The 24,606-nt window shown below is 42.4% G+C and overlaps 1 protein-coding gene across 9 annotated transcripts in view; it reads left to right on the top strand.

The window, feature by feature from the left end:
- The window catches only part of UBR4 (ubiquitin protein ligase E3 component n-recognin 4), a 140,177-nt gene that overhangs the window by 79,570 nt on the left and 36,001 nt on the right, over nucleotides 1-24,606 (top strand). For all 9 annotated transcript variants that reach the window (XM_064281379.1, XM_064281376.1, XM_064281378.1 and 6 more), the window contains 19 exons: nucleotides 6,156-6,252; nucleotides 6,901-7,008; nucleotides 7,473-7,589; nucleotides 8,697-8,906; nucleotides 10,090-10,239; nucleotides 11,672-11,899; nucleotides 12,437-12,515; nucleotides 13,299-13,544; nucleotides 14,415-14,583; nucleotides 15,033-15,177; nucleotides 15,758-15,843; nucleotides 16,562-16,649; nucleotides 16,918-17,111; nucleotides 19,544-19,783; nucleotides 20,176-20,314; nucleotides 21,017-21,142; nucleotides 21,259-21,387; nucleotides 22,248-22,591; nucleotides 24,253-24,343. In XM_064281379.1, the coding sequence (XP_064137449.1) occupies nucleotides 6,156-6,252; nucleotides 6,901-7,008; nucleotides 7,473-7,589; nucleotides 8,697-8,906; nucleotides 10,090-10,239; nucleotides 11,672-11,899; nucleotides 12,437-12,515; nucleotides 13,299-13,544; nucleotides 14,415-14,583; nucleotides 15,033-15,177; nucleotides 15,758-15,843; nucleotides 16,562-16,649; nucleotides 16,918-17,111; nucleotides 19,544-19,783; nucleotides 20,176-20,314; nucleotides 21,017-21,142; nucleotides 21,259-21,387; nucleotides 22,248-22,591; nucleotides 24,253-24,343 (2,986 nt within the window). The remainder of the gene's footprint in view (nucleotides 1-6,155; nucleotides 6,253-6,900; nucleotides 7,009-7,472; nucleotides 7,590-8,696; nucleotides 8,907-10,089; nucleotides 10,240-11,671; nucleotides 11,900-12,436; nucleotides 12,516-13,298; nucleotides 13,545-14,414; nucleotides 14,584-15,032; nucleotides 15,178-15,757; nucleotides 15,844-16,561; nucleotides 16,650-16,917; nucleotides 17,112-19,543; nucleotides 19,784-20,175; nucleotides 20,315-21,016; nucleotides 21,143-21,258; nucleotides 21,388-22,247; nucleotides 22,592-24,252; nucleotides 24,344-24,606) is intronic.

The raw sequence follows: 24,606 nt of genomic DNA, 5'->3' as shown, positions 1-24,606 counted from the left end.
AAAGACCATAGTTGGGGTCATAATACAAATCTTAATAAATTTAAAAGGGTTCAAGTCAAACAAATTATGTTCTGTGATCACAATGGAATTAAACTTGAAATAATAACAGTCCAATATCTGGGAAATCCTCCAAATATGTGGAAATTAAATAACACGTTTCTAAATAACCCATGAATCACAGAAGAAATCACAAGGGAAATTAGAATGTATTTTGAACTGAGTAAAAATGGAAACAAGACATATCACATTTCCTGGGATGCAGCTAAAACAGTGCTAAGGGGAAATTATGTATTACTAAGTGGACATACTATAAAAAGAAGAAGAAATAACTAATAATCTAAGCTTCCACTTTAAGAAACCAGAAAAAGAACAGCCAAATAAACCTAAAGTTACCAGAACGAAGGAAATAAAAAAAAAGCCAACATAAACGAAACAGCAAATAGAAATAATAGGGAAAATCAATAAAACCAGAATCAGGTTCTTTGAAAAGATCAACAAAATTTATAAACCTTTCGCTAGCCTGTTCGGGAATAAAGGAGAGAAGACATAAAGCACCTAGATCAGAAATGAAAAAAAATGACATCACTACAGATCTTACAGAGATTAAAAAGATAATAAGAATATTTTACAAATAACTTATGAATAACTGTGTTAATATATTTGAGAAGTTAGATGGAATGGAATATTTCCTTGAAAGACAGAGCTATTAAAGTCCACCCAGAATAAATAGACAATCTGAGTTAAATATCTATTAAATTATCTAGTAATTAAAAAAAAAATATTCCCGCGAAGAATGCTCCAAGTCTAAATGGCTTCACTAATGAATTCTACCAAATATTTAAAGAAGTAATACCAATTCTACACAAATATTTGTAGTAAATAGAAGAAGAGGGATCACTTCCCAACTCATTTTATGAGGCCACCGTTACGTACATACCAAATGAGACAAAGGCATTAGGAGAAAAGAATCGCACCAATATCCCTTAAGAACCTAGATGCAAAAATCCTCTTTAAAATTTAACGAATACAGCAATATATAAAAAGGATGGTACATCATGACTAAGTGACTTTTTTGGAAGCTCGCTGCCGTGCTGTGAGGAAGTCCAGGCTACCTGGAGAGGCCAAGTGTAGGTGTTGCAGTTGGAATATGTAACCGGTGATATCCCAGCTAACAGTGGGCACCAACTACCAGATGAATGAACAGCCTTCAGATGATTCTAGCCTCCAGCTTTAAGGTCACCTCCCAGACACTACGGAGCAGAGATGAACCTTCCTCGCTGAGCCCCGCATAAGCAGCAGATTTATGAGCATAAAGATTGTTTTAAAAACAGCTGTATTGAGACATAATTCACATGCCATACAAACCATCTATTTAAAGTGTAAATTCCAGTGACTTTTAGTGTATTCAGAGTTGAACAATCATCACAGTCAATTTTAGAACATTTTCATTACCTAAAAGAAACCTTGTACTGATTAACACTTTACATTTCTCTCCAAACTTTCCCCCAGCCCTAGACTACTAGTAATCTACTTTCTGTCCCTATAGATTTGCCTATTCCATAACATTTCATATAAATGGAAGTATATATTACGTAGTCTTTTGTGGTTAGCTTTTCTCTGAACATGATATTTTCAAGGTTCATCCGTGTTGTAGATGTATCAGTACTTCATTCCTTTTTATAACTGAATAGTATCTCGCTGTATGGATATACCACATTTTATTTGTCCATTTGTCAGTTGATGGGCATTTGGCTTGTCTCTGCTTTTTGGCTTTATGAATAATACTATGAACATTTTAATATAAGTTTTTATGTGGGCATATATCTTCATTTCCCTTGGGTATATACCTAGGAGTGGAATTGCTGGGTCAGATGGTAAATTGTTTAACCTTTTGATAAACTGACAGGTTGTTTTCCAAAATGGTTGCACCATTTTACATTACCTCCAGCAATGTATAAGGGTTCCACTTTTTCCAAGTCCTCCTCAGCACTTGTTATTGTCTGTCTTTTGCTTATAGTCATCCTACTCAGTGTGACTAAGTATTTGGTCAGCATACAGATTGAATAAGTATGGTGAAAGGATACAACCTTGACAAACACCTTTCCTAATTTTAAATCACACAGCCAGGGTTGTACCCTTTCACGATACTTAATTCAGTCTGTGTCCTGAGCAAATAATCCAAGAAGCTGGACTATATGAAGAACATGGCGTCAGGATTGGAGGAAGTCTCATTAACAACCTGAGATATGCAGATGACATACCTTTGCTTGCTGAAAGTGAAGAGGACTTGAAGCACTTACTGATAAAGATGAAAGACCATGGCCTTCAGTATGTATTACACTCAACATAAAGAAAACAAAAATCCTCACAAGTGGACCAATAAACAATATCATGATAAATGGAGAAAATACCGAAGTTGTCAAGGATTTCATTTTACTTGGATCCACAATCAACACTCACAGAAGTAGCAATCAAGAAATCAGATGACACATTGCATTGGGCAGATCTGCTGCAAAAGACATGTGTTAAAAAGCAAAGATGTCACTTTGAGGACTAAAGTGCACCTGACCCAAGCCATGGTATTTTCAGTTGCCAAATATGTATATGAAAACCAGACAGCGCATAAGGAAGACCAAAGAAGAATTGATGCTTTTAAATTAGGGTGTTGTTGAAAAATATTGAACATGCTATGGACTGTCAGGAGAACGGACAAATCTGTCTTGGAAGAAGTACAGCCAGAATGCTCCTTAGAAGCGAGGATGGCAAGACTTTGTCTCACATATTGTACATGTTATCAGGAGGGACCAGTCCCTGGAGATGGACATCATGCTAGGCTAAATTAGAGGGTCAGCAAAAAAGAGGAAGACCCTCAACGAAATGGATTGACACAGAGGCTACAACAATGGGCTCAAACATACAATGATTGTTAAGATGGCACAGGACTGGGCATTATTTCGTTCTGTTGTACATAGGTTCGCTATTAGTCAGAACCGTCTTGAGGGCATCTAACAATAACAACAATGTAAATATTTATATCTCTTCTCACCTATGTACGCATCAGTACCTACTTGTACACCACTTTGCGTGTACCTATCCATATGTGCTCAAACGCATGTTATTACTTTGGTTGTGCTGTGCTCACTACTTCCACAATTGGTGCCACTTTTCCGGTCACCAAAATTTTTAGTTAGCAGCCTGATGCTTAACCGCTGTGCCACCAGGGCTCCATAAACATAATTAGTCTCCACGGTATAAAGCATACTTTTCCCACTTCCCTGCTTGTTAGTAACCACTAGTGAACATTGATCTCTCTATATTTATCTGTTCTTGTCTTCATATAAAGGAGGGCTTATTCAATATTTGTCCTTATATGCTTGACTTATTTCACTTAGCATTATGTCCTCTAGGTCCTATAGACTCATTCTTTAAATGATACAGTCATTTCTGTTTCTCCATGTGTCAATTTTGGTATGTTGTGTTTTTCAAGGAATTCGTTCATTTTGTTTATCAAATTTATTGGCATAAAGTTGTTCATACATTTTTCAAGCCATCTTTTTGTATCTGTAAAATTTATGATATTAGTAATATCTTTTTGTGCTCATTTTTAAAATCAGCCTTTCAAAGGGTTACCAATTAATCTTTACAAAGAACCGACTTTTGACTTTGATTTTTCTCTGTTGTTTTCTATATTTTCTATATTTGCCTTCTATATTTTTGCCAATCTTTATTATCTCCTTCCTTTTTCATACAAACTTTTTGTATTTAATTTTGTAATCTTTGGGTTCTTGAGATGGAAGCGTAAATCATTCATTTAAAATTTTTTTCCTTTAGTAACACGTATTTAAAGCTATGTATTTCCACCCTAAAATTCCTTCTATTTTTATTTTTTTATTGTACTTTAAATGAAGGTTTACAGAACAAACTAATTTCTCATTAAATAGTTAGTATACATATTGTTTTATGACACTGGTTAACAACCCCACAGCATGTCAACACTCTCCCTTCTCGACCTTGGGTTCCCTCTTACCAGCATTCCTGTCTCCTCCTGCCTTCTAGTCCTTGCCCCTGGGCTGATACGCCCCTTTAGTCTCCTTTTGTGTTATGGGCCTGTCTGACCTTTGGCTGAAGGGTGAACCTCGGGAGTGACTTCATTACTGAGCTAAAAGGGTGTCTGAAGGCCATACCCTCTGGGTTTCTCCAGTCTCTGTCAGGCCAGTATGGTCTTCTTTTGTGAGTTAGAATTTTGTTCTACATTTTTCTCCAGCTCTGTCTGGGATTCTCTATTGTGATCCCTGTCAGAGCAGTCAGTGGTGGTCACTGGATACCATCTAGTTGTACTAGACTCAGTCTGGTGGAGGCTATGGTAGATGTGGTCCATTAGTCCTTTGGACTAATTTTTCCCTTCTGAGATTCCTTCTAAATCTTTGGCTACAGCTCACAAATTTTGATATGTTGTGTTTTTGTTGCTGTTCACTTGAAAACATATTGTAAGTTAGTCTGACCCCTGGTATATTTAGAAGTATGTTGCTAAATTTCCAAACATTTGAGGATTTTGTAGTTACCTTTCTGTTTTTGATTTCTAGTTGAATTTCACTGTAGCTGGGGAACATGCTATGGGATTTCAACCCTTAAAGTGAATCATTTTAAATAGTGTAGTAACCGAATTGCTTTTGCTATAAGTCACTACCCGCTGCCATCAAGTCGATTCCGACTCATAGCGACCCTATAGCACAGAGTAGAACTGCCCCATAGAGTTTCCAAGGAGCACCTGGCGGATTTGAACTGCTGGCCTCTTGGTTAGCAGCTGTATACCAGTAAAAGGAAATTGCAAGTTTGGTTAGTGTTTATTTTTTTGTTAACATTCAAAAGTACTATTCATGAGTCTAAAAAACTAATTTTCTGGCATGATCTTGGTCCCAGTCTACGCTGTGCTTATTTTATTGACTTTTTCCTTTGTGCATGTATATTCACATGTATGTTCTCTAAAAAAAGATTTTAATCCATTTCAAAGCTTGTTTCATTTTACCTATAGAAGTATTGAACTGCTACTGTCATTTTACCTCTCTTCCCTTATAGCTCTTCCATCCCTGAGCAATTCTTATTCATTTGTAGTTCCCAAACAGCTTTCCTAAATATTAATGGCTGCACTCTTGGGCTTTTATGTGTTAATTTATTCTGAAGAAAAACTAGTCCATTCCATCAAGTTATTTTTGGAATGGTAACCATGTGTTATTTAAGTACTTTTATTTTGAAAATATTCTACGTACCTGCTAGGATATGTAATACATGAAAATCACACGTTTTTTTATATGGGTATGTGGTTTCTTGCACACAGCCCCTAAGGTAAATTGAGGCAAGAATTGTTTACTAAGAGAGTTAATCTGTGAGTTCATTCAGCAATTGCACTCTTAATGTGTGTTAGGTGTAACTGCCAACTAATTTGTCAACAGGACCCTAATGTGCGTTAATTTGCATATCGGTCCTCTTGGATCGGTGTATTCATTAGAGATCCAGAGACACATACTTGGCACAGAAGACCAGGTGTATATCTGAAAATGAAGAAGGCTAGGTTAGGGGCCAGCTGAGTATATGCAAAAACTCATGGGTTCAATATGGAGAGGGTGGCGTTGAAATTGAACTTTACATTAGGAAAAATGATGAACAAAGTGTGAGGATAAAGTAGTGACTGGCCTTCCTCATGGGTTGGAAAGCTTGAAAAAGAAACAGTTGGGTCACTGTTCAACTGGATGATGTAGCATTTATAGATAGAAAAATTCCAGGAAGTAATGCCTACAGGCAGAATAGGGCCATGTGTTGGAAAAAACCATAAAACTTGAATTGGAAGTTTGGATTTGAAACTGAGAGTGACCAGGCCCTGACTGCTCCGGAAATATTTTTAACCTTCCTGGAGTAGGTTTTCTTCCAGTATGATCAATTGTATTTTGGAATAGTCTTGCTCACTTTGACAGGGTGAAATTTCTCCTTCTGTGTTGTTGATGTACGAAATAGGCGTTTCTTAACATTTTTCTGAATGCTATTATTGTTCCTAAGTGGTAGGCTCCTTGTTTACCCTGGTGGCAGAAGGAAAGAGCTATATTTAGCTAGTTAGTGTTTGAATCGTAGCTCATGTTTGATATTTTTTCCTTGGCTTTTAGGCTGCACATGGTCCGTCTGATGCTGTTGGAGAGACTACTGCAGACTTTGCCCCAGTTACGAAATGTTGGAGGTGTCCGGGCCATCCCGTACATGCAGGTATCTCTCAGTTCATCTAGGTTTATCACATTATAGTTGTACCATCCTTGAACATGCTCACGTATCTCTCCAGAGCATCCTATAAGGCTTTGTTTGGTGTTAGGTCATAGAACAGTGAAATAGAATTTTGAACTGCAAGTCATAGCCCTTCACTTTATAGATGAGAAGGCTGAGGGCCAGAGAATTTAAGAAAATGCCCAGCGTCACTCAGCTAGTTATTGACAGAGCCAGGAGCAAGAGCCTGTTCCCGAGATTCTTAGTCTATGTAGTGTCTCTATATGTGAGTATTAGAGTGTGTTCTGGTGGGTGTTCTTCCACTAGTTGCTTCCCACTAGGCACAAGTCGTCTTTAATTCTTAGCTCAGCAGACTGCCCTGTCTGAGGCCAGTTTGGTGGGATATGATGTAGGTTAGTCAATTATTTTTGGAAAACATTTTCTATGATGACAACTGTGGCATATGTAAAAAAAAAAATTGGCTCTTTTGACTTCAGACACTTGAGCTTCCAAAAACTTGGACTTTTGAAGTCTTACAGTTATGACTGAAAGGGAGGTCAGGGAGATTGGGATTTCTTCTGAAACAAAACGTGTTTAGGGTTGTTGTTCTTTAGGAAATCGGCTTTCATATTTTCTCTCTGTATTGACTTCCAGGTCATTCTGATGCTTACTACAGATCTGGATGGAGAAGATGAGAAGGACAAGGGGGCCCTGGACAACCTATTGTCTCAGCTTATTGCTGAACTGGGCATGGATAAAAAGGTAAAACTTGAGAGTCACAACTGTGTGAGAAGCAAGGATTGGCTGAGATCATTTCTGAGCTTTTTGTTCATCTCTGAGAGAATTTTCACCTGGTTTTAGGGGGAAACCATCCACTGATTGCTCCAGTTTTATCGATTCAACGAAAATGTATTTAATGCCTACTTTGGCCCAGGCATACTTTTAGGTTTTGGACATAAATAGGGGACAAGACAAAGTCCCTGTCTTCATGGGCCTTTTGTAGCTCCATGTTTGTACAAACATTAAACTACTTATTTTCATCTTAGTATGGCCTCCTAAGTGCATCAAGCTCTAGGTAACTCAGGTATAGTCCACAGGTACAGTGGAGCTTGTTCTGTCTCTGATTGAATTGGAAGAAGATTTAGGAATGATAGGCTCGAGGGAGTTGTTTAGGGGTTACCTCAAGCTTAAAGTGTCATCTTCTGGACTGTTTCTTGTGCCTGCAGGATGTCTCCAAGAAGAACGAGCGCAGTGCCCTGAATGAAGTCCATCTGGTAGTAATGAGACTCCTGAGTGTCTTCATGTCCCGGACCAAATCTGGATCCAAGTCTTCTATATGTGAGGTATTTTTGGTTTGAGCTTATGGATTTTGGGAAAGGTAAGAGGATTGTCTGGTTGGTGCTAGGGCAGAGGGCAGAGGTGATAGTCTTCTGTTGGAATAAGACCATTGTCACCTGAGAGGAGTAAGGTTTTAAGCTGGCACCTCTTCAAGAGCAGAGCCTCCACCTGTTTCAGAATCCCTCCCAAACCTTGATCTTTGCCAACAATCCTTCCAATGGAGGGGTTAAAGGGTTTGGAACTTCCACTGTTGAAAAGCTGGGGACTGTTCTGCAAGACACAGAGTGGCTAAGAGGATTCCTCTACTGTATGTTGCTATAAGGTATGGTAATAAAGCAGAGAGAAAGCAGTGTGTGCGTGGTGGAAAAGAGATTAACACAAAGCAGAGAAGGTAGAAATTGAGGCTGAACTGCATCCAATTTTAATGAGCTTATGAGCTGTGGGGTTTACTGGGATTTGCAAGGCTCTCGTAATGGTTTTATTTACAGTAGATTTTCTCCTACTTTTCTATTCATGTGATCACTCACACCCCCATCTCTTTTGGAAGCTGGCTCTATGGAGAACCCCTATGGGAGGGCAGAGTTCCTAAGAAGTGCCTATAGTGGAAAGTTTTCTCTCCTTCCTGAAATGTCCTTCTTTTCTAGCTGCCCAAAGAAAAAAAGAAAATTCAACCCCTCCAGAGGGAAAGGTTATCTAATCCGTGCCTCTTTGGACTCTGGCACCTGTGTGTAGGGAGATTAGAGTTGAGAACTGATATTTCTTTGTTTTATCTCACCATGTGGTTGTTCAAAGGAGTTAGGGAAATGTTTTAACTAGTTGGGAAATGTGTAACTCGAGAGTCTAAGTCACTTCCATGACAGTTAATTCTTCATTCTAAGATTGTTGTGAGTGTTTCCCACTCCCTAATACCCAACTTGGTGGCACAGTGGTTAAGAGCTCAGCTGCTAACCAAAAGGTCAGCAGTTCAAATCCATCAGCCACTCCTTGAAAACACTATGGGGCAGTTCTACGCTCTCCTATAGGGTCGCTGATTCGGAATCTACTTGATGGCATTGAGTTTGGGGTTTTTTCTTACCTTCTTTGATTCATCCAGTGTTTTTTCTTCCTCCTAGTCTTCTTCCCTCATCTCCAGTGCCACGGCAGCAGCACTGCTGAGCTCTGGTGCCGTGGACTACTGCCTTCATGTGCTCAAATCACTACTGGAGTACTGGAAGAGCCAACAGAATGACGAGGAGCCTGTGGCTACCAGCCAGCTGCTGAAACCACATACTACTTCATCCCCACCCGACATGAGCCCATTCTTTCTCCGCCAGTATGTGAAGGTAAGGTCTTTCCCTTGTCACGGAACCGCTCCCATCCCTCATCCAGAGCACTCTCCTCTTTAATCTTGGTGAGTAAAAGGTAAAGGAGCTAAGGGTGAGGAGCTGCAGGAGGGAGCCGCCATTCCTTGGTGGGTTTTATTCTCCACATGATTTCATAAATGACCACCTCTGCCAAGCTTCTACTGGGATTCTGTTTTCTGCCACTTTGTAAGCCTGAGGAATTGAAAGAAATCATCTCCTTTGACATCAAGGTCCTTAGAAAAAGATAAGAATGGATATAAGGTAATGTTGTCAGTAGTGTGTTATGTCAGACAGTCCCCCCTGCTGTCATAAGAGGCCCTTTAACATGCTAGTTAAGAAAATGGGCTTTCTGATCAGATTAGTCTGGGAGCAAGTCCCTTCTGGTGTATCCATTTTCCACCATGAACCTTGGAGAAGTTCTGTCTAGCCTTGGTTAGCCTAAGTTTTTACACATGGAAAATGGAGCTACTGATTCACTTGTCTGTCTTCCTGCTAAGCTGTCAGTCAGCAAAGACCCAATTTTATTCCTATTTATACTCCCCAGTGCTTGACATAGAATTGCTAACTGGTGATTGAATATGTGAAAGACATTGTCCTCCTGAACTCTTACAGATTCTTCCTATGGACCACACAGCTTGCCGGATAGCTATTTTCCCACTGTTCCCAGATCTCTCAGTACCCCTGCCTCCTTGTGTTGTATGAACCCAGGCATCTTGACTGAGTTTAGTGATTCTGGCTACCTTGGTTTATTTAAATATTCCTTGCTTATCATGAAAATATTTAGTTCTACGAAATGGAGTAAATCTCTTGAAGACAATCAGAGATGCTTACCCACTTTTGTTTTTTCAGTTTTTTTGCCATTCTAGCTCTAATTTCTATGTAAGTGCAGAGTACCATGAATCCAGTGTCAAAAACCACAGGCTGAAATGTTAGAACTTTCAAGCACAATAAGACCCGTCTCCACTATAACCTCTATGTAATTAAATTGCCCCCAGGAGCTTGGGGCCTTGCTGGGTTTATAAACTAAACTGTCATTGATGGCTCCAGTTTTGAAAGGCACTGTTTATCAGTATACTTAGTGAGCAGTAAGCCTGGCTACTACCTAATTGTGGTCTCAGAAAATAGGCAGTCATGGGTTCTCACACAAATGATCTTCTCCCAGGGTCATGCTGCGGATGTGTTTGAGGCATATACTCAGCTTCTAACAGAGATGGTACTGAGGCTTCCATATCAAATCAAAAAGATCGCTGACACCAATTCTCGAATCCCACCTCCTGTCTTTGACCACTCATGGTTTTACTTTCTCTCAGAGGTAAGTGAAGATCGTAACCAGTGTACCAGTCAAGGAGGAGGCACATCTGCTGTGACTGCCTTGGTGGCCCCTTTCCTTCCTCATTCCTTCAGTATCGCCCCTAGCAGAGTGCTCCTCACTCATTTAAGCCCTGCCTCTCTGGAATATAAGGAGCCCTGGTGGCACAGTGGTTAAAGCGCTTGGCTGCTAACCAAAAGGTTGGTGGTTCAAACCTACCAGCTGCTTCATGGGAGGAAGATGTGGCAGTCTGCTTCCATGAAGATTACAGCCTTGGAAACCCTACTGGGCAGTGCTGCTCTCTCCTCTAGGGTCTCTATGAGTTGAAATTGACAGCAATGAGTTTGGTTTTCACTACATGGTGAGACAGTAGAAGGTGACTTTGAAAGCAAGCCATTTGCTTTAGTTCCCTAATTCTGTACATTTAACTTTCCTCACATGTGGTGATGATGGGCAGGTTTAATAATTCGGGGCTCTGTCAGGAAAACAGAAGCTACACTAAATGTTAACAGAAAGATTTCAATATAGGGAGTTGGTTAAATAGGTACTGGAGAACCAAAAAACAAAAAGGAGACATTGAGGTAACTACAGAGAGCAGCAGCCAGCAGCCCTATGTCCAAACAAGAGAGGCCTGGTGGATCAGGGACTTAAATCTTGGCGACCAGGGGGGTGGTGGTGGTGATGATGATGGCGGTGAGGGGGTGATGCTGGTACCTCAGGAGCTCTGAGGGGATGAGAAGTGGCTGATTCTGGGAATATTGAAAGAACCTGATGATTAGAACCTGCCAGGGTGAAGGGCTGTTGCTATGATAGCAGACAAATAGGAGGGAGCAAATTTCTTCTTCTTCCTCCTGCCTCCTGGTTTCCCTCCAGTGCTCCCTATTGGCAGAACCTAGCAGGAAGCCAGCTGGCAAAGAAGCAGTGCTGAGCATCACAGAGTATGGCAGGGTGGGTTGGAAGCTAAGAGACAATAGCTTAATAATCAGCACAGCATGAGATTAACTCTGGGAAGAAAACTTGTTAGAAAACCCCAAATGACCGTTTCCAGTTGAATAGCAGTACCACCCAACCTCTTCTCTAGCTCTTTTACCTGCAAAAGAGATTCTGAATGTTTCCTTACTTATAGCTTCACTTTGGAAGGGCTGGAGTGGAGGCCAACCTCCCTGTAGATTCCTAAACACTCAAGGAAGAGAATCATGAACGTTGCTACTTTCTCCTCTTTGACTCCTTTCTTTCTATTCCTTTCTCTCTCCTAGTCCCTTTAAGAAATACTTAAGTTCACCAGAGGCTGGCTTGGCTGGGAAGAAGTAGCTTATCCGTTTGTAGTTTTCACCAGTTTTAATAGCGGTTTGTTAAAACCTGGGATGCAAGAACCACGGTCAGTAGAGATACAGTCCCAGGGTGATTTTACCCTTTGTGTTGTTTTTCCCTGAAGTACCTGATGATCCAGCAAACTCCGTTTGTGCGCCGACAAGTCCGTAAACTTCTGCTCTTCATCTGTGGATCAAAGGAGAAGTACCGCCAGCTTCGAGATTTGCACACCCTGGACTCCCACGTGCGTGGGATCAAGAAACTGCTAGAGGAGCAGGGGATATTCCTCCGGGCAAGTGTGGTTACAGCCAGCTCAGGCTCCGCCTTGCAATATGACACACTCATCAGCCTGGTACGAGGGGTGGGAAATGGTAGGGCAGGGAGAGGGCGTATGATGAGACTCTGCTAAGTAGGTAATGATAGGATGGAGCAATATGGGGCTTTGAAATATCTGGAGAATATCACGGCCAGGGTTGAGATTGGGGTAAATGCATAAGCCTGACTGGGCGCTATACCATGTGTAGGTAGCTTCAGGATCCGGAATTTCCCCCTCACCACTCCCATCCCCAACTGGCAGTGGTTCCTCCATTATGAAGTGGGGTGGCTTGAGCCTCTTACCAGTGTCATCTGCAGCAGCCCATATCATGGGCGGAATCAACATGAACTTTGTACACCTCTGCGGGGCTGCAGAGGTAACGGGGATGCTCAGTAAGAGCTGCTGAAGTATGGGACCTGGGTCACCCAGATATTTCAGAGAGCACCTCCCTTTGTACATTGGTTCGCTTTGCACTCCAAAGCTAGGGTGTTGACCAGTCAAGGCAGCAGGTGTGGTGGGTGTTTAGGCTGCCTGTGGGAGTTACTCACTTCCAGTGATCGGTTTCCATTTCAGATGGAACATCTCAAAGCTTGTGCTGAGATTGCTGCTCAGAGAACCATCAACTGGCAGAAATTCTGCATCAAAGATGACTGTAAGCAGTACTCTTCCTTTTGGCTGCTGTTATTCGTTCCTTCAAGAGGAAGGGATTTATTGAGGCCTACTGTGTGCCAAGCACTGAACTGGATCCTGGAGAATATTAACATGAGCAAGATATAGTGACAGGAACTCTGCCCAGCAAAGAAGACAAGGAAAAACCCAAGAGTGATAAGGGCCAACAGACAGCATTTGGAGTGCTGTGGGAGCACAGAGTAGGAATATCTGACCTCCAGGATGGACGTGACATTTTATCTAAGATATGAAGGATGAATGGGAGAGAGGGACATTGTTTTTGCTGAGGGTACAGCATGTATGAAGCTGGGAGAGCATGATGGTTAAAGAACTCAGGTGTTTAATATTTAATATGACTGAGGCAGAACATGCTCCGTTGGAAGAGGAGAGAGATAGGTGGAGCCTCATCTTGACAGGCCTCTTAATGATTTTGGATTTAAAAGGTTCATTCTGGCTGAATGTGGAGAATGGATTGAAGAGGGGTTAAGATGTGGTAGTAAGGCTAGAGAGAAGTATATGGATTCTAGAGAATCATATTATTCAAAGAAGAGAGGGCTGGGATCCAGTCTGTATGTAGTTGTTGTAATACTTTTTCACATGTTTCCACAAGAGTATAAATTCTTCCCAGCAACATCCAGCAGAGGGAACTTGGAAAAGGAAGGTGGCGGGAATAGGGCAGACTTGACTGTGTGGGAAAGTTGCTCCTATTCTGCGTAAGTCCAGTTGCAGTCATCTCTGAGCTGAGCACTGTCTCCTCTGCTTACAGCCGTTCTGTACTTCCTCCTCCAAGTCAGTTTCCTGGTGGATGAGGGGGTGTCTCCAGTGCTGCTGCAGCTGCTCTCCTGTGCTCTGTGCGGCAGCAAAGTGCTGGCTGCCATGGCGGCCTCCTCCAGCTCCTCCAGTGCTGCTTCCTCCTCAGCTCCTGTGGCTTCCAGTTCTGGACAAGCCACAACTCAGTCTAAGTCATCCACTAAAAAGAGTAAGAAGGAAGAAAAGGAAAAGGAGAAAGAGGGTAAGAGTCACCCTCTTGTCTTGGTATCCAGGCTGAAGTGTTTTAACACCTCATATTGGAGCACGTGTTTTATTCTGTTCTTCTGAAAGGTCTTTTGTCCAGATTTATAGATGAACCAAAACCTAAATGCTTTCTCATGCCTATTTTTTGGTCTCATTTTCAGTCATGTTTAAGGTGACACCTTAAACAATGTGACTCTCTATACCAACGGATAAGAATAGTAAAGGTCAGAGTGCACTGAACTGTTTGGGGACTTGACCTTTAACATTTCTAGTAGGTCATTTAATCTGAATTTAACATCCTTTTTCTATAAAATATTAATACCTTCCCTGTGGAGTGGTCATCAGAGTTAAACGAAATGATGCTTATAAATACGCCTTGTAAACTGCTCTACAAATGTAAGCTATTTTAGTTGACCCCTTACTATTAGAAAGGCAAAAGTCTTTCTGTTTCACTGCTTTTCATGGCCCTCAGAGGCCTGCCGCTGGTGATCAGGGATTGAGAGCAGCAGAGGTGATTCACGTTCCCCAGTTATTCAGATGTCTGTGCAGGTCTGTTGTAGTGTTGACAGTTTTTGATAGCAAACATTTGAAAGGAAGTCCTGACCCCAAGTAACTATATTTTTCAGCGCTAGGCTTTTTATAGGCATTTTATCCTGTGGGGTGTGTGTGTAGCATTACTGTATGTCTCATTTGGGGCTGACTTTTTTCTTCCCCAGGCAACAACTGAAAATTATAAATTATAACCATTTAGTTGAAACTTTTAAGAAATGAACAGAATTCCCTCCCTCTCCATTTAGTAGCATAGGCCTTGGGACTCTACATGACTTCTTCATGCCCTTCAGCCCTCAGTCCTGCCCTGATCTTGCAGGTGAGAGCTCAGGCAGCCAAGAGGACCAGCTGTGCACAGCTCTGGTGAACCAGCTGAACAAATTTGCAGATAAGGAAACCCTGATTCAGTTCCTGCGTTGCTTCCTGTTAGAGTCTAATTCTTCCTCGGTGCGCTGGCAGGCCCATTGTCTGACACTGCATATCTATAGGTAGGGTTCAGAGCTTGGTTTTGCAGGTCTGCACGGGTCTGGGACAAGGGTGGATGATGTGATCTGTCTTGGTTTTTTGTTACATACAATCACAGTGTCAGTATTTACACCAGCCTGAATTGTCAATATTAGTGATTTCTTTGAGTTAATCCACTTTTTAGCTACTAGTGTCGTAGGCAAGAGACTGTATCTTTTCCACTCAGAAGGCTGTGTGTAGGGGTTTGTGAAATGACCAGACCTAACTCTTTAAGCTAGAAAGCTCAGCTTCTGCCCTTGAATAATGTGGGATGATGGAAATAGATTACCTCCTGAAGACAGTAAATGACTATGCCACATCTTTTAGAATAGATTGTCTCAAAACAGCAACCAAACCACTCAGACTTAATCCATAGTTGTAGGGAAATAGCTATGCCTGCCACTTGGTAATATGAGCTGTCGTTTGTCTATAGAAACTCCAGCAAATCTCAACAGGAGCTCCTGCTAGACCTGATGTGGTCTATATGGCCAGAACTGCCAGCCTATGGTCGGAAGGCTGCCCAGTTTGTGGACCTGCTAGGATATTTCTCCTTGAAAACCCCACAAACGGAGAAAAAGGTAACATTTGATTTATGGTTAGAAAGGCTAATTTGCAATATTTACCTTTTTTCTGTTGAGTTATAAACATTAGGACTAACACAATCCACTTGTGAAATCTCTTTTACATATATCTAGTTTTGCTTTTCTTAGTAAGCACTCCCAACATGTTTATCATATACTGTATACAAGCAAATAAGTACAATCTGAATTCAGCCTAGCAGCCAGTAGAGGTGGGTCAAGTAAAGTCGCCTGGGAGAGAAAGTGCTTCTTTGGTTTTGCTAGCAGCCCTGATTACACACCTGAGAGTGCTTCTGTAATTAGATAACCATTTCATGACTTCTCCGTAAGAATAAAAATTGTCTTCTTCCACAAGGCCTGAACAGGTGGCCTATCACTAAGATCATGGAAACTTCTAGAAGAGATGGAATCCATTAAACTCTTAGGAGTTGGACTCAGCTTTGTATGATTCTGAATGGGGGTTGAGAAGTCTGATTCCTCCCAGTAGGCCAGTCTTCAGCTAGAAAGCAGAAGAGAATAGTGTTTTCCACTAAGACTTTCCCTTGGGCTTTAAATATTTTCTTATTGAATTCTGTTTCAGTTGAAGGAGTATTCACAGAAAGCTGTGGAGATTCTGCGGACTCAAAACCATATTCTTACCAACCATCCCAACTCCAACATTTATAAGTGAGCCTTGTTTTGCTTTATCTATTTGAAGCTCAGTCAGTAGTCCTAGTTGCTATTTGCATGTTGATAGGCTTACATACAAGTCGATAAGCCTCTTGCAAACAGTAAGTAACCCTGTCTAGTTGATCTTTGAATCCCTCCCGTTTAGCCCAAAGCCTTGCATGTAAAAGGCACTAAAAATGTAATTGCTGAATTCAGGATTTGGTGAGCACTGAACATAAGAAGGTCTCTAGTTTCAGAGTTCTAATTCTAAATCCCATAAGTTTAAAGAAAATGTCTGCATTTTTTTTTTTTTTTTAATTTTTGAAAGAGAGGATTGATTAAGTTGACAATGTATTATTTCCCTGGCTTAGTAGTGACTGTTCTTTTTAAAGCTATGATTTGCGTAACCACAAAATTCACCTGTTTTAAATATATAAGTCAATGACTTTTGGTAAATTTAATTGTAACTATTCTTTGAGTTAAATTTTAATGCAACTTCCTGGGGTTTCACTGACCTTAGGGCAGCTCAGAAATAGGAAACATGTAAGAGCAATTAGTGGACATTTCCTTCCTGTGACTTCTGAACCCTACTGGGACTTCTCACATTTCCTTGTGTTCTACTGGGGTGGGACCGGCTTTGGGGGATATTGAGCCATGGCTTTTTCATGGCTTCTTTGTGAGCTCAGGGCTTCCTAAAATGTAAATGTCCTTATGCTGAGACTGGTTTCTTCCTTAGCACCTTGTCTGGCTTGGTGGAGTTTGATGGCTATTACCTGGAGAGTGACCCCTGTTTGGTGTGTAATAATCCAGAAGTGGCATTTTGTGTAAGTAACTGGCCTTTAACATGGACAAGCCTGAGGCTTACAGGTCCAGTGGGTTTCTTGTTCCCAAAGATTGATAGTCCTGACATAGGTGTTCCTCTCCTAATGGCAGGTCACTAATAGTGTGAGTCCTTACCTGCCACTTTTGTTAACTTACATAGAAACTTCATCCATGGAGGAAGAATGAGTTACCTTGATGAATTTTGAAGAAGGCAGGATGAGCTGTTAGCCTTGCACTAATATGGTGTCTTGTGTGTACTTTTGTATTTAGTATATCAAGCTGTCTTCCATCAAAGTGGACACACGGTACACCACCACCCAGCAGGTTGTGAAGCTCATTGGCAGTCACACCATCAGCAAAGTGACAGTGAAAATTGGGGACCTGAAACGGACCAAGATGGTGCGGACTATCAACCTGTATTATAACAACCGCACCGTACAGGCCATCGTGGAGTTGAAAAACAAGTACGGGCTTCTCAGACTTGGGGAGGGCAGTGTATTTATAAGACCCAGCACCAGATTTCTGGCTTTGATTCCTGGGATGGTGTAAAGCAGCACATCCCTAGAGGCCTAGTATGTCCTCTTACCCACTCAGTCATAACTGAGGGCCAAAAATCCAGTTTATAAGGATGTTGACAAAGGTTATTTTAAAATGATGTCCTATGAAGCCCTGGGGCTATGGAAGTTCAGCAGCCTACCTAGGGAGGAGAAGCTGAGTGAAGGGTTATCTTAGTTACCTAGTGCTGCTATAACAGAAGTGTTACAAGTGGGTGGCTTTAACAAACAAGTTAATTTTCTCGCAGTTTAGGAGGCTAGAATTCCAGAGTCAGGGTGTCAGCTCTAGGGGAAGGCTTTCTCTTTGGGCTCTGAGGGAAGGTTCCCATCTCTTTTCAGCTTCTGTTCCTTGGCTCCTTGGTGATCTTCATGTGACATGGCATCTATCTTCCCCATCCCTGCTTTCTTGCTTGCTTGGTTGCTTGCTCAATCTGCTTTTCTTACATCTTGAAAGAGATTGACTTAAGACACCCCCTACATGAATACCGCCTCATTAATATAACAAAGAAAGCCCATTCCCAAATGGGATTAAAACCTCAGGTATAGTAGAGTTTACAACCCATATTTTTTGGGGACACAATTCAATCTGTAACATGCTTCTCACATCCACTCTAACTAGAACAGTTCTATTTTTATATAAAATCTTCTATGTTGGGAAGTAGCTATCATTTCTTGGATTAAGACAGCTATTCTCTTGCTCATGGAGCAAGAAGTATTTCTCAAGACGTTTCTCTAGTACACATTTCTTCCATTTCTGCGTGGTGCCTTCCCTCTATGTCTGCTGATGTGGGCCCGTGTATCCTGCTGTCTGAATCGGGGCATGTTGTATATGGGCCAAGACAAAACAATAAAGAGTTACTAGCATGGGTTATAGTATTGACTTCTACAGAGATGGGTCTCTTTTTGTTGAAGTGTCAGGCGTTGCTGTTGTACAGAAAATATAGGTAGATACTCCTTGAATATTAAGAACTGCAGTGCTGTTCTGCACATAGAGTGGAAGTGTTGTTATCATTCCAAGAGGCAGAATGAAGGTAGGATGTCCCACATCAATAAGTGGCCACGAGGAACTCTGCCTAAAAGAAGTTTTTTCTTCTTGATGAACAGAGTTAACACTGGTGACCTGAAAGCAGAAGTTGCTCATTAGAGTAACCCATTCCCCTCCAGAGGAGATTGATTTGATTTTCACGTTGAATCAGCACAGCTGCTGGTAAAGCCCTCAGACTCTGCAATAAGTCCATATGGGTTCTACTGCATATCTCTCTGATGTTGGAGAAGTTATTTAGCCTCAATTTCCTCAGCTGTAAGATGGAGATAAAAAACAAAACCCTTTGCCATCGAGTTGATTCTGGCTCATAGCACCCCTGTAGGACAGAGTAGAATTGCCCCACAGGGTTTCCAAGGCTGTAATCTTTATGGAAGCAGACTGCCAGTCTTTCTCCCATGAAGTGGCTGGTGGGTTCATACTGCTGACCTTTTGGTTAGCAGCCAAGGACTTAACCACTTTGCCCCAGGGTTCCTAAAATGGAGATAAGTCCCTATTTTCCAGGTGGCAGTGTAAAGGATTATAAATGGGTTAATGTATGTAAAGTGCAGAGAACAGAGCCAAGCACATAGTAAGAACTCAGTAAATATTAGCTCTAATTGTATTACTATTAAAAAAAAATTACTATAATCACCCCTAAATTATTACGTGGCTTTTTCTTTATGACTCTACTTAGTACTTGGTCCAGACCCTGGGGTATGTCCCTTTGCCTCTAAAGCAACCCAGGTTTATTCTTCCAAGGTAGTTGGTCATGATGGGAACTTGTGGCAGTCCTTATCATTGCACCACCTGGGATTGATTATAGGCTTCAGTGTTGCATACTTTGGGGGTAATGCCTTCCCTTGATACATATTTCTGTTGTTTTTCTGGGATCACAGAATTTATCATTTATAAACCAAAAAAAACCTACTGCCATCAAGTCGATTGTGATTGATAGCGACCCTATAGGACAGAGTAGAATTGTCCTATAGGGTTTCCAAGGAACAGCTGGTAGATTCGAACTGCCAACCTTTTGGTTAGCAGCCGAGCTCTTAACCACTGCGCCACCAGGGCTCCTTGTCATATGTAACAGCTTAAAATGCTTGTATGTTCTGTCCTTCTTTATAGAGAAAAACTAGTGGAAATATTAATAGAAATTCAGTTGCTAATCGTTTGCCAGATTTCTTTTCCTTAGAAAAGGAATTGCCTTAAAGAAATATATAGGGCAGTCTTTCTCTTCGTCTCATCAGACTGTAATCTCTGAGGTTAAATGAGGAGACCTTGGGCCCTCTTCCCCTATAACTGACACCGTCTCCACCAGGCCGGCGCGCTGGCACAAAGCCAAGAAGGTTCAGCTGACCCCTGGGCAGACAGAGGTGAAGATTGACCTGCCGTTGCCCATTGTGGCCTCCAACTTGATGATTGAGTTTGCAGACTTCTATGAAAACTACCAGGCCTCCACAGAGACCCTGCAGTGCCCACGCTGCAGTGCCTCAGTCCCTGCCAACCCAGGTGTCTGTGGCAACTGTGGAGAGAATGTCTACCAGTGTCACAAATGCAGGTAAGCCAGTGAGTGTCTGCTAGGCTAGGGGCTGTACACATTTCTTCTATTTTTTTTTTTTTTACGTGAGAGTCTCAGTTTGGGCAGTTTCAGTGGTGCTCTCACAATAATTAGAGGATTGTCCTGGTATAGAATGGGTGTGGGGAAGGGAGAGAGAGGGGTGTGTGTGTGTGCGTGCCTGCTGGGGAGAGGCGAGGGGGGCAGGGTTCCAAAGTCAAGTTCAAGATCTCCCCTTCTTGTTATTTCATTGCTTAAATTATCCTCACTGATTTTTTATTGTCCCTTTAACAGTCCTGGAGTATGGATGTGACACTATCCATCTCATTACAGAGTCACCCCTACCCAACAAAACCTCTACTGCCCCCTCTGACCAAACCCGTTTGATTCTTCAGATCCATCAACTATGATGAAAAGGATCCCTTCCTTTGCAATGCTTGTGGCTTCTGTAAATATGCTCGCTTCGACTTTATGCTCTATGCCAAGCCTTGCTGTGCGGTGGATCCCATTGAGAATGAAGAGGACCGGAAGAAGGTGAGGCCAGGCCTGGCCTAGACTCAGGGCAGTGGCCTCGATTGGTGCTTTGGGCAGAGCTGGTGTAACAGAGTGTGCTTTTCCTTCTAGCCCAGAAGTCTTCCTCAAGTTAGCACCAGTTTCAGGGTCCAGCATTAGGGTGGGAGCAAATAATGGCATAAAGTATGTTGGGAAATGTCGTTTGCATAGGATTTTGGAGAAGTGCTCGTTAGTAATAAAACTAGAGTATCTCAAGGGGCGAGTAACTTCAGATTTGGAAAAGCAGAAAAAAGTGGGATGACTTGCCGTGCACTTGCTCTGCAGATTGGTACATACTGAAGCTGTTGGCCTTCCCTCAGTATTAGACTGCCCCGGAGCTGTTACCAACTGAAAACGGAGGCAGCTATTGGGATAGCTACTAGAAGCAGCATGGCAAAGTAGAAGAACTTTAGCTCTGGAGCCAGAAGAGCAAAAGTTCAATTCCATCTGTGCTTTTTAACGCTTCTATGACTTGGCATAAATTACTCTCCCAGCATTGTGTGTTCTTATGTATTGTATATGTATATGGTTATTAAAAGTAATATAATCACCTCACACAGGATTATTGTGAAGTATAGAGATAACGTATGAAACACAGTGTCTGACCTTTAACAAATGTTATAATTTGGGGACAATCATTATGCTGAAAGATGTGACATTCTGTCCCTGTCTTTTCCTATCTAGGCTGTTTCCAACATCAATACTCTCCTGGACAAAGCTGATCGAGTGTATCATCAGCTGATGGGCCATCGGCCGCAGCTGGAGAACCTGCTCTGCAAAGTGAACGAGGCAGCTCCAGAAAAGCCACAGGTAGTCCCATACCAGGAGGGGTCCCCGGGAAGGGCTTTGGGTCATGATCAGAAATTGCCCCCTAGGTGAGACCATCTTTCTGTGGAAGTCTGACAGCTTACCTGTTGAATTTTCAGGATGACTCAGGAACAGCTGGGGGCATCAGTTCCACCTCAGCCAGCGTGAATCGTTACATCCTGCAGTTGGCTCAGGAGTACTGTGGAGACTGCAAGAACTCTTTCGATGAGCTCTCCAAAATCATCCAGGTACAGAGGTGGAGGCAGTTTTAGAGTTGGCAGTTGATACTGTTTTCAAAGCAGCCCTGTTACCCTCATCCAGCAACTCAGCTCTCAGTGTTGCTCTTGCCCCAGTCCAGCTAAAAAGGCAGAATTAGGGTGACTGCACGCGACAGGGTCTCTCCTTCAGTTTCTGGTGCTTGTCAGAGAGTTGAGTTCAGTCTAAAAAGAGAATAACAGGTGGGAGGTTATCATAGATTTATTTATCTAGTTTCATTACCAACCAGCTCATCTTTTAATAGAGGCACTGCTGGTTTTAAAAAAGTGGGTGCCAAGGCTCTGTCTCTATTTTTCTGATATGCCCCATTAGCAGGTTAGAAGGGTAAGAGCACACCAACTCCAGTGAACCAGGTAGGCAGTGCATGGAATGTCACAGAGCTAATCTCCATGGGATGGCAGTCTGGCTGCAGATGGCACCTCCTAAAAGGAGAACAACCATTTACTTGCCCTTCCCCAGCCCTCCAAAAAAAGTTGTATGCCATCTTTGCTACATGTGCACAGGTTTCTGACCTTTGTCTTTAAGAGACAGTGCTACACCGGAGTTAAGAGCATGAGCCTGGGAGTCAGACAGATCAGAGCCTGCATTCTGACTCAGCCACTTATTGTGCCACTTACAACCCCTCTAAGCTTCAGTTCTCTTCTCTGCAAAATGAGGATAATAAGAGTATCTAACTGGTAGAGTTTATTGAGGAGGTTAAATTATATAACACATGTAAAGTTTTTTTTTTTTTTTAAGACCAAAGCTAATTTTCCAGTTAACGTCCTCTTCCCCTTTATTTTAATTACTAATTTGTTTTTTTTTTTTTTTTTTCTTTTCTTTTTTGTCTTAGAAAGTCTTTGCTTCACGCAAAGAGTTGTTAGAATATGACCTGCAGCAAAGGGAAGCGGCCACCAAATCCTCACGGAGCTCCGTTCAGCCCACCTTCACTGCCAGCCAGTACCGTGCCTTATCCGTCCTAGGTTGTGGGCACACCTCCTCCACCAAGTGCTATGGCTGCGCCTCGGCTGTCACAGAGCATTGTATCACACTACTCCGGGCCCTGGCCACCAATCCAGCCCTGAGGCACATCCTCGTTTCCCAGGGCCTTATCCGGGAGCTCTTTGACTACAATCTTCGCCGAGGGGCCGCAGCCATGCGGGAGGAGGTCCGCCAACTCATGTGCCTCCTAACTCGGTCAGAGCCTGCACCGTGATACGGGGCTAGTAATTCCTGCTAACACTGGGGCTGGTAGCAGCGATGCTGGGAGTACCAGCGGGTGCAAAGAATTGTTCTCCTCCTCACAGCCAAACAGGCTAGCTAGCTTATAATACAGGGGAAAAAATAGGAAGATACCCAGGAATAGGTGAGTGAACTTGGGGAGTATTCGAAATCTAGGTTTCCTTATAAATAGTAGATTCGGCTTGTGCTTTGCTGGTTCCAAGGAAGTTTCCTGAGGAAACTCTCTCTGAGTCTTGGTGAGGAAGGATAAGGGAGTGATTCGGTACCTGGACTCAAGAAAGACTCACATGAAAGAAGACAGTGGAGCTGTGGAGGCTCGTGATTAGGAGCTTGGACTCCGGATCAGAAAGACCCGGGCTCGATCTCTGACACTTTGTACTGTGTGCCTTCAACAAATTATATAACTTTCTTGAGACTAAGTTTTCCTCATCTGAAAAATACTGATAGTGGTAAATACCTTAAAAGTTTGTAGTGAGGACAGAATGAGATAATTTGTGTAAATAAGAACTCGTGTTTGTTGAGTACTTAGTATGTACCAGATACTTCACTGAAAGCTTTGTGTGGATTGTTTACTGAGTATATGGCATAATTCTTAGGACATGTTATGTGCTCAAAAAATGTTACTTTCTATGTTATTTATTCACTCATTTAACAAATATTTATTGAGCATCTCCTGAATGCCAGGGACTGTTCTAGGCTCTGGGGATGCAGTGGTAAATGAGACGAAGCCCCTGCCTTCGCGTGGCCTGCATTTTAGCTGGGGAGAATTGCAATGAACAAATCATTACACAATATAATATTCATGACATAAAGTCTGTGAAGGAAAATAAAGTAGGGATGGCAACCCTGGTGGCTGAAGGGGTTGCTGCTTTGGTTAAGGTAGTCAAGGAAGACTTATGAAGAAGTGACATTTGAGCAAAGACCTGCATGAAGGGAGTAAGTCTTGCAAATGTCTTAAGAGCATTGGGTTCCGTGCATTGGGAAAAGCAAGTGGAAGGGTTGTGAGGCAAGAGTGTGCTGGGGGAGCAACAAGGAGGCCTGTGTAGCTGGGGCAAAGGATGCAGTGGGGAGGAATGGGGTGAGGGGACGGTTGGGTAAGTGTTCGCCAGGGGCCAGATCCTGTAGGGCCTTGTAGGCCATGGTAAGGACTTTATTCAAAATGTTGATTTTTTTGTGACTATTACTAATAAAGATATAAACATTGTTACAAAGGGGCATAGACAGGAGATGCAGGAAATGAGGTGGAGGCAGTTGGAGAAGATGAGGAAAGAGCTGTGGTCAGGTGGACTCCTTGGTTTTGGAGACTGTGATACACCAGCCAGCACCTGTGGGATCTGTGGCTGGGACATGAACAGCCATAATGTTGGTGCTGCTCTTCCCTTAGTGTCTGTGCCCAGGAAAGGCAGGCTTTTTATTATAGTCATATCTCTGGTTGGTACCACCACTAGGGTTTTGGAAGTCTTCAAGTTATGGTTTTACCCCTGGGAAGGAAATAGAAAATTTTGGATCAGGTGGCCCTAGACATTGATTTCATTGTCTCTGGGCTCCTTCAGGTGGAAAGGAGGGACACAATCAATTGTGAATAATAACAGGACTCCATTTCTTTGCCTTCCTAGAGACAATCCTGAAGCCACCCAGCAAATGAACGACCTGATTATTGGCAAAGTTTCCACAGCCCTGAAGGGCCACTGGGCCAATCCTGATCTGGTAAGCTCTCCAACTACTCCCTTACTTTCCTTCTCTGTGGGCCCTGGGCTGCCCTCTTCTCTTTACTCCTCCCCACCAGTCTCATTGTGATGACTTAGGAAGGAAGGAGCAGCATACTTGGAGAGCTCACAGTCCAAATGATTGTCCCAAATCAGAGCCAACTTCTTAAGGAAAAGAGAAATGGGTGGTCATACAGAGTATAGGGGTCTCCATCTCTCTCCTCTCTCTCTCTGGTGGTGCCACCTATGACCAGAAATTTTAGT

This window comes from Loxodonta africana, chromosome 3 (assembly GCF_030014295.1).
Source record: "Loxodonta africana isolate mLoxAfr1 chromosome 3, mLoxAfr1.hap2, whole genome shotgun sequence".
NCBI classification, from domain to species: Eukaryota; Metazoa; Chordata; class Mammalia; order Proboscidea; family Elephantidae; genus Loxodonta; species Loxodonta africana.
This window is presented reverse-complemented; position numbering and strand designations above follow the sequence as displayed.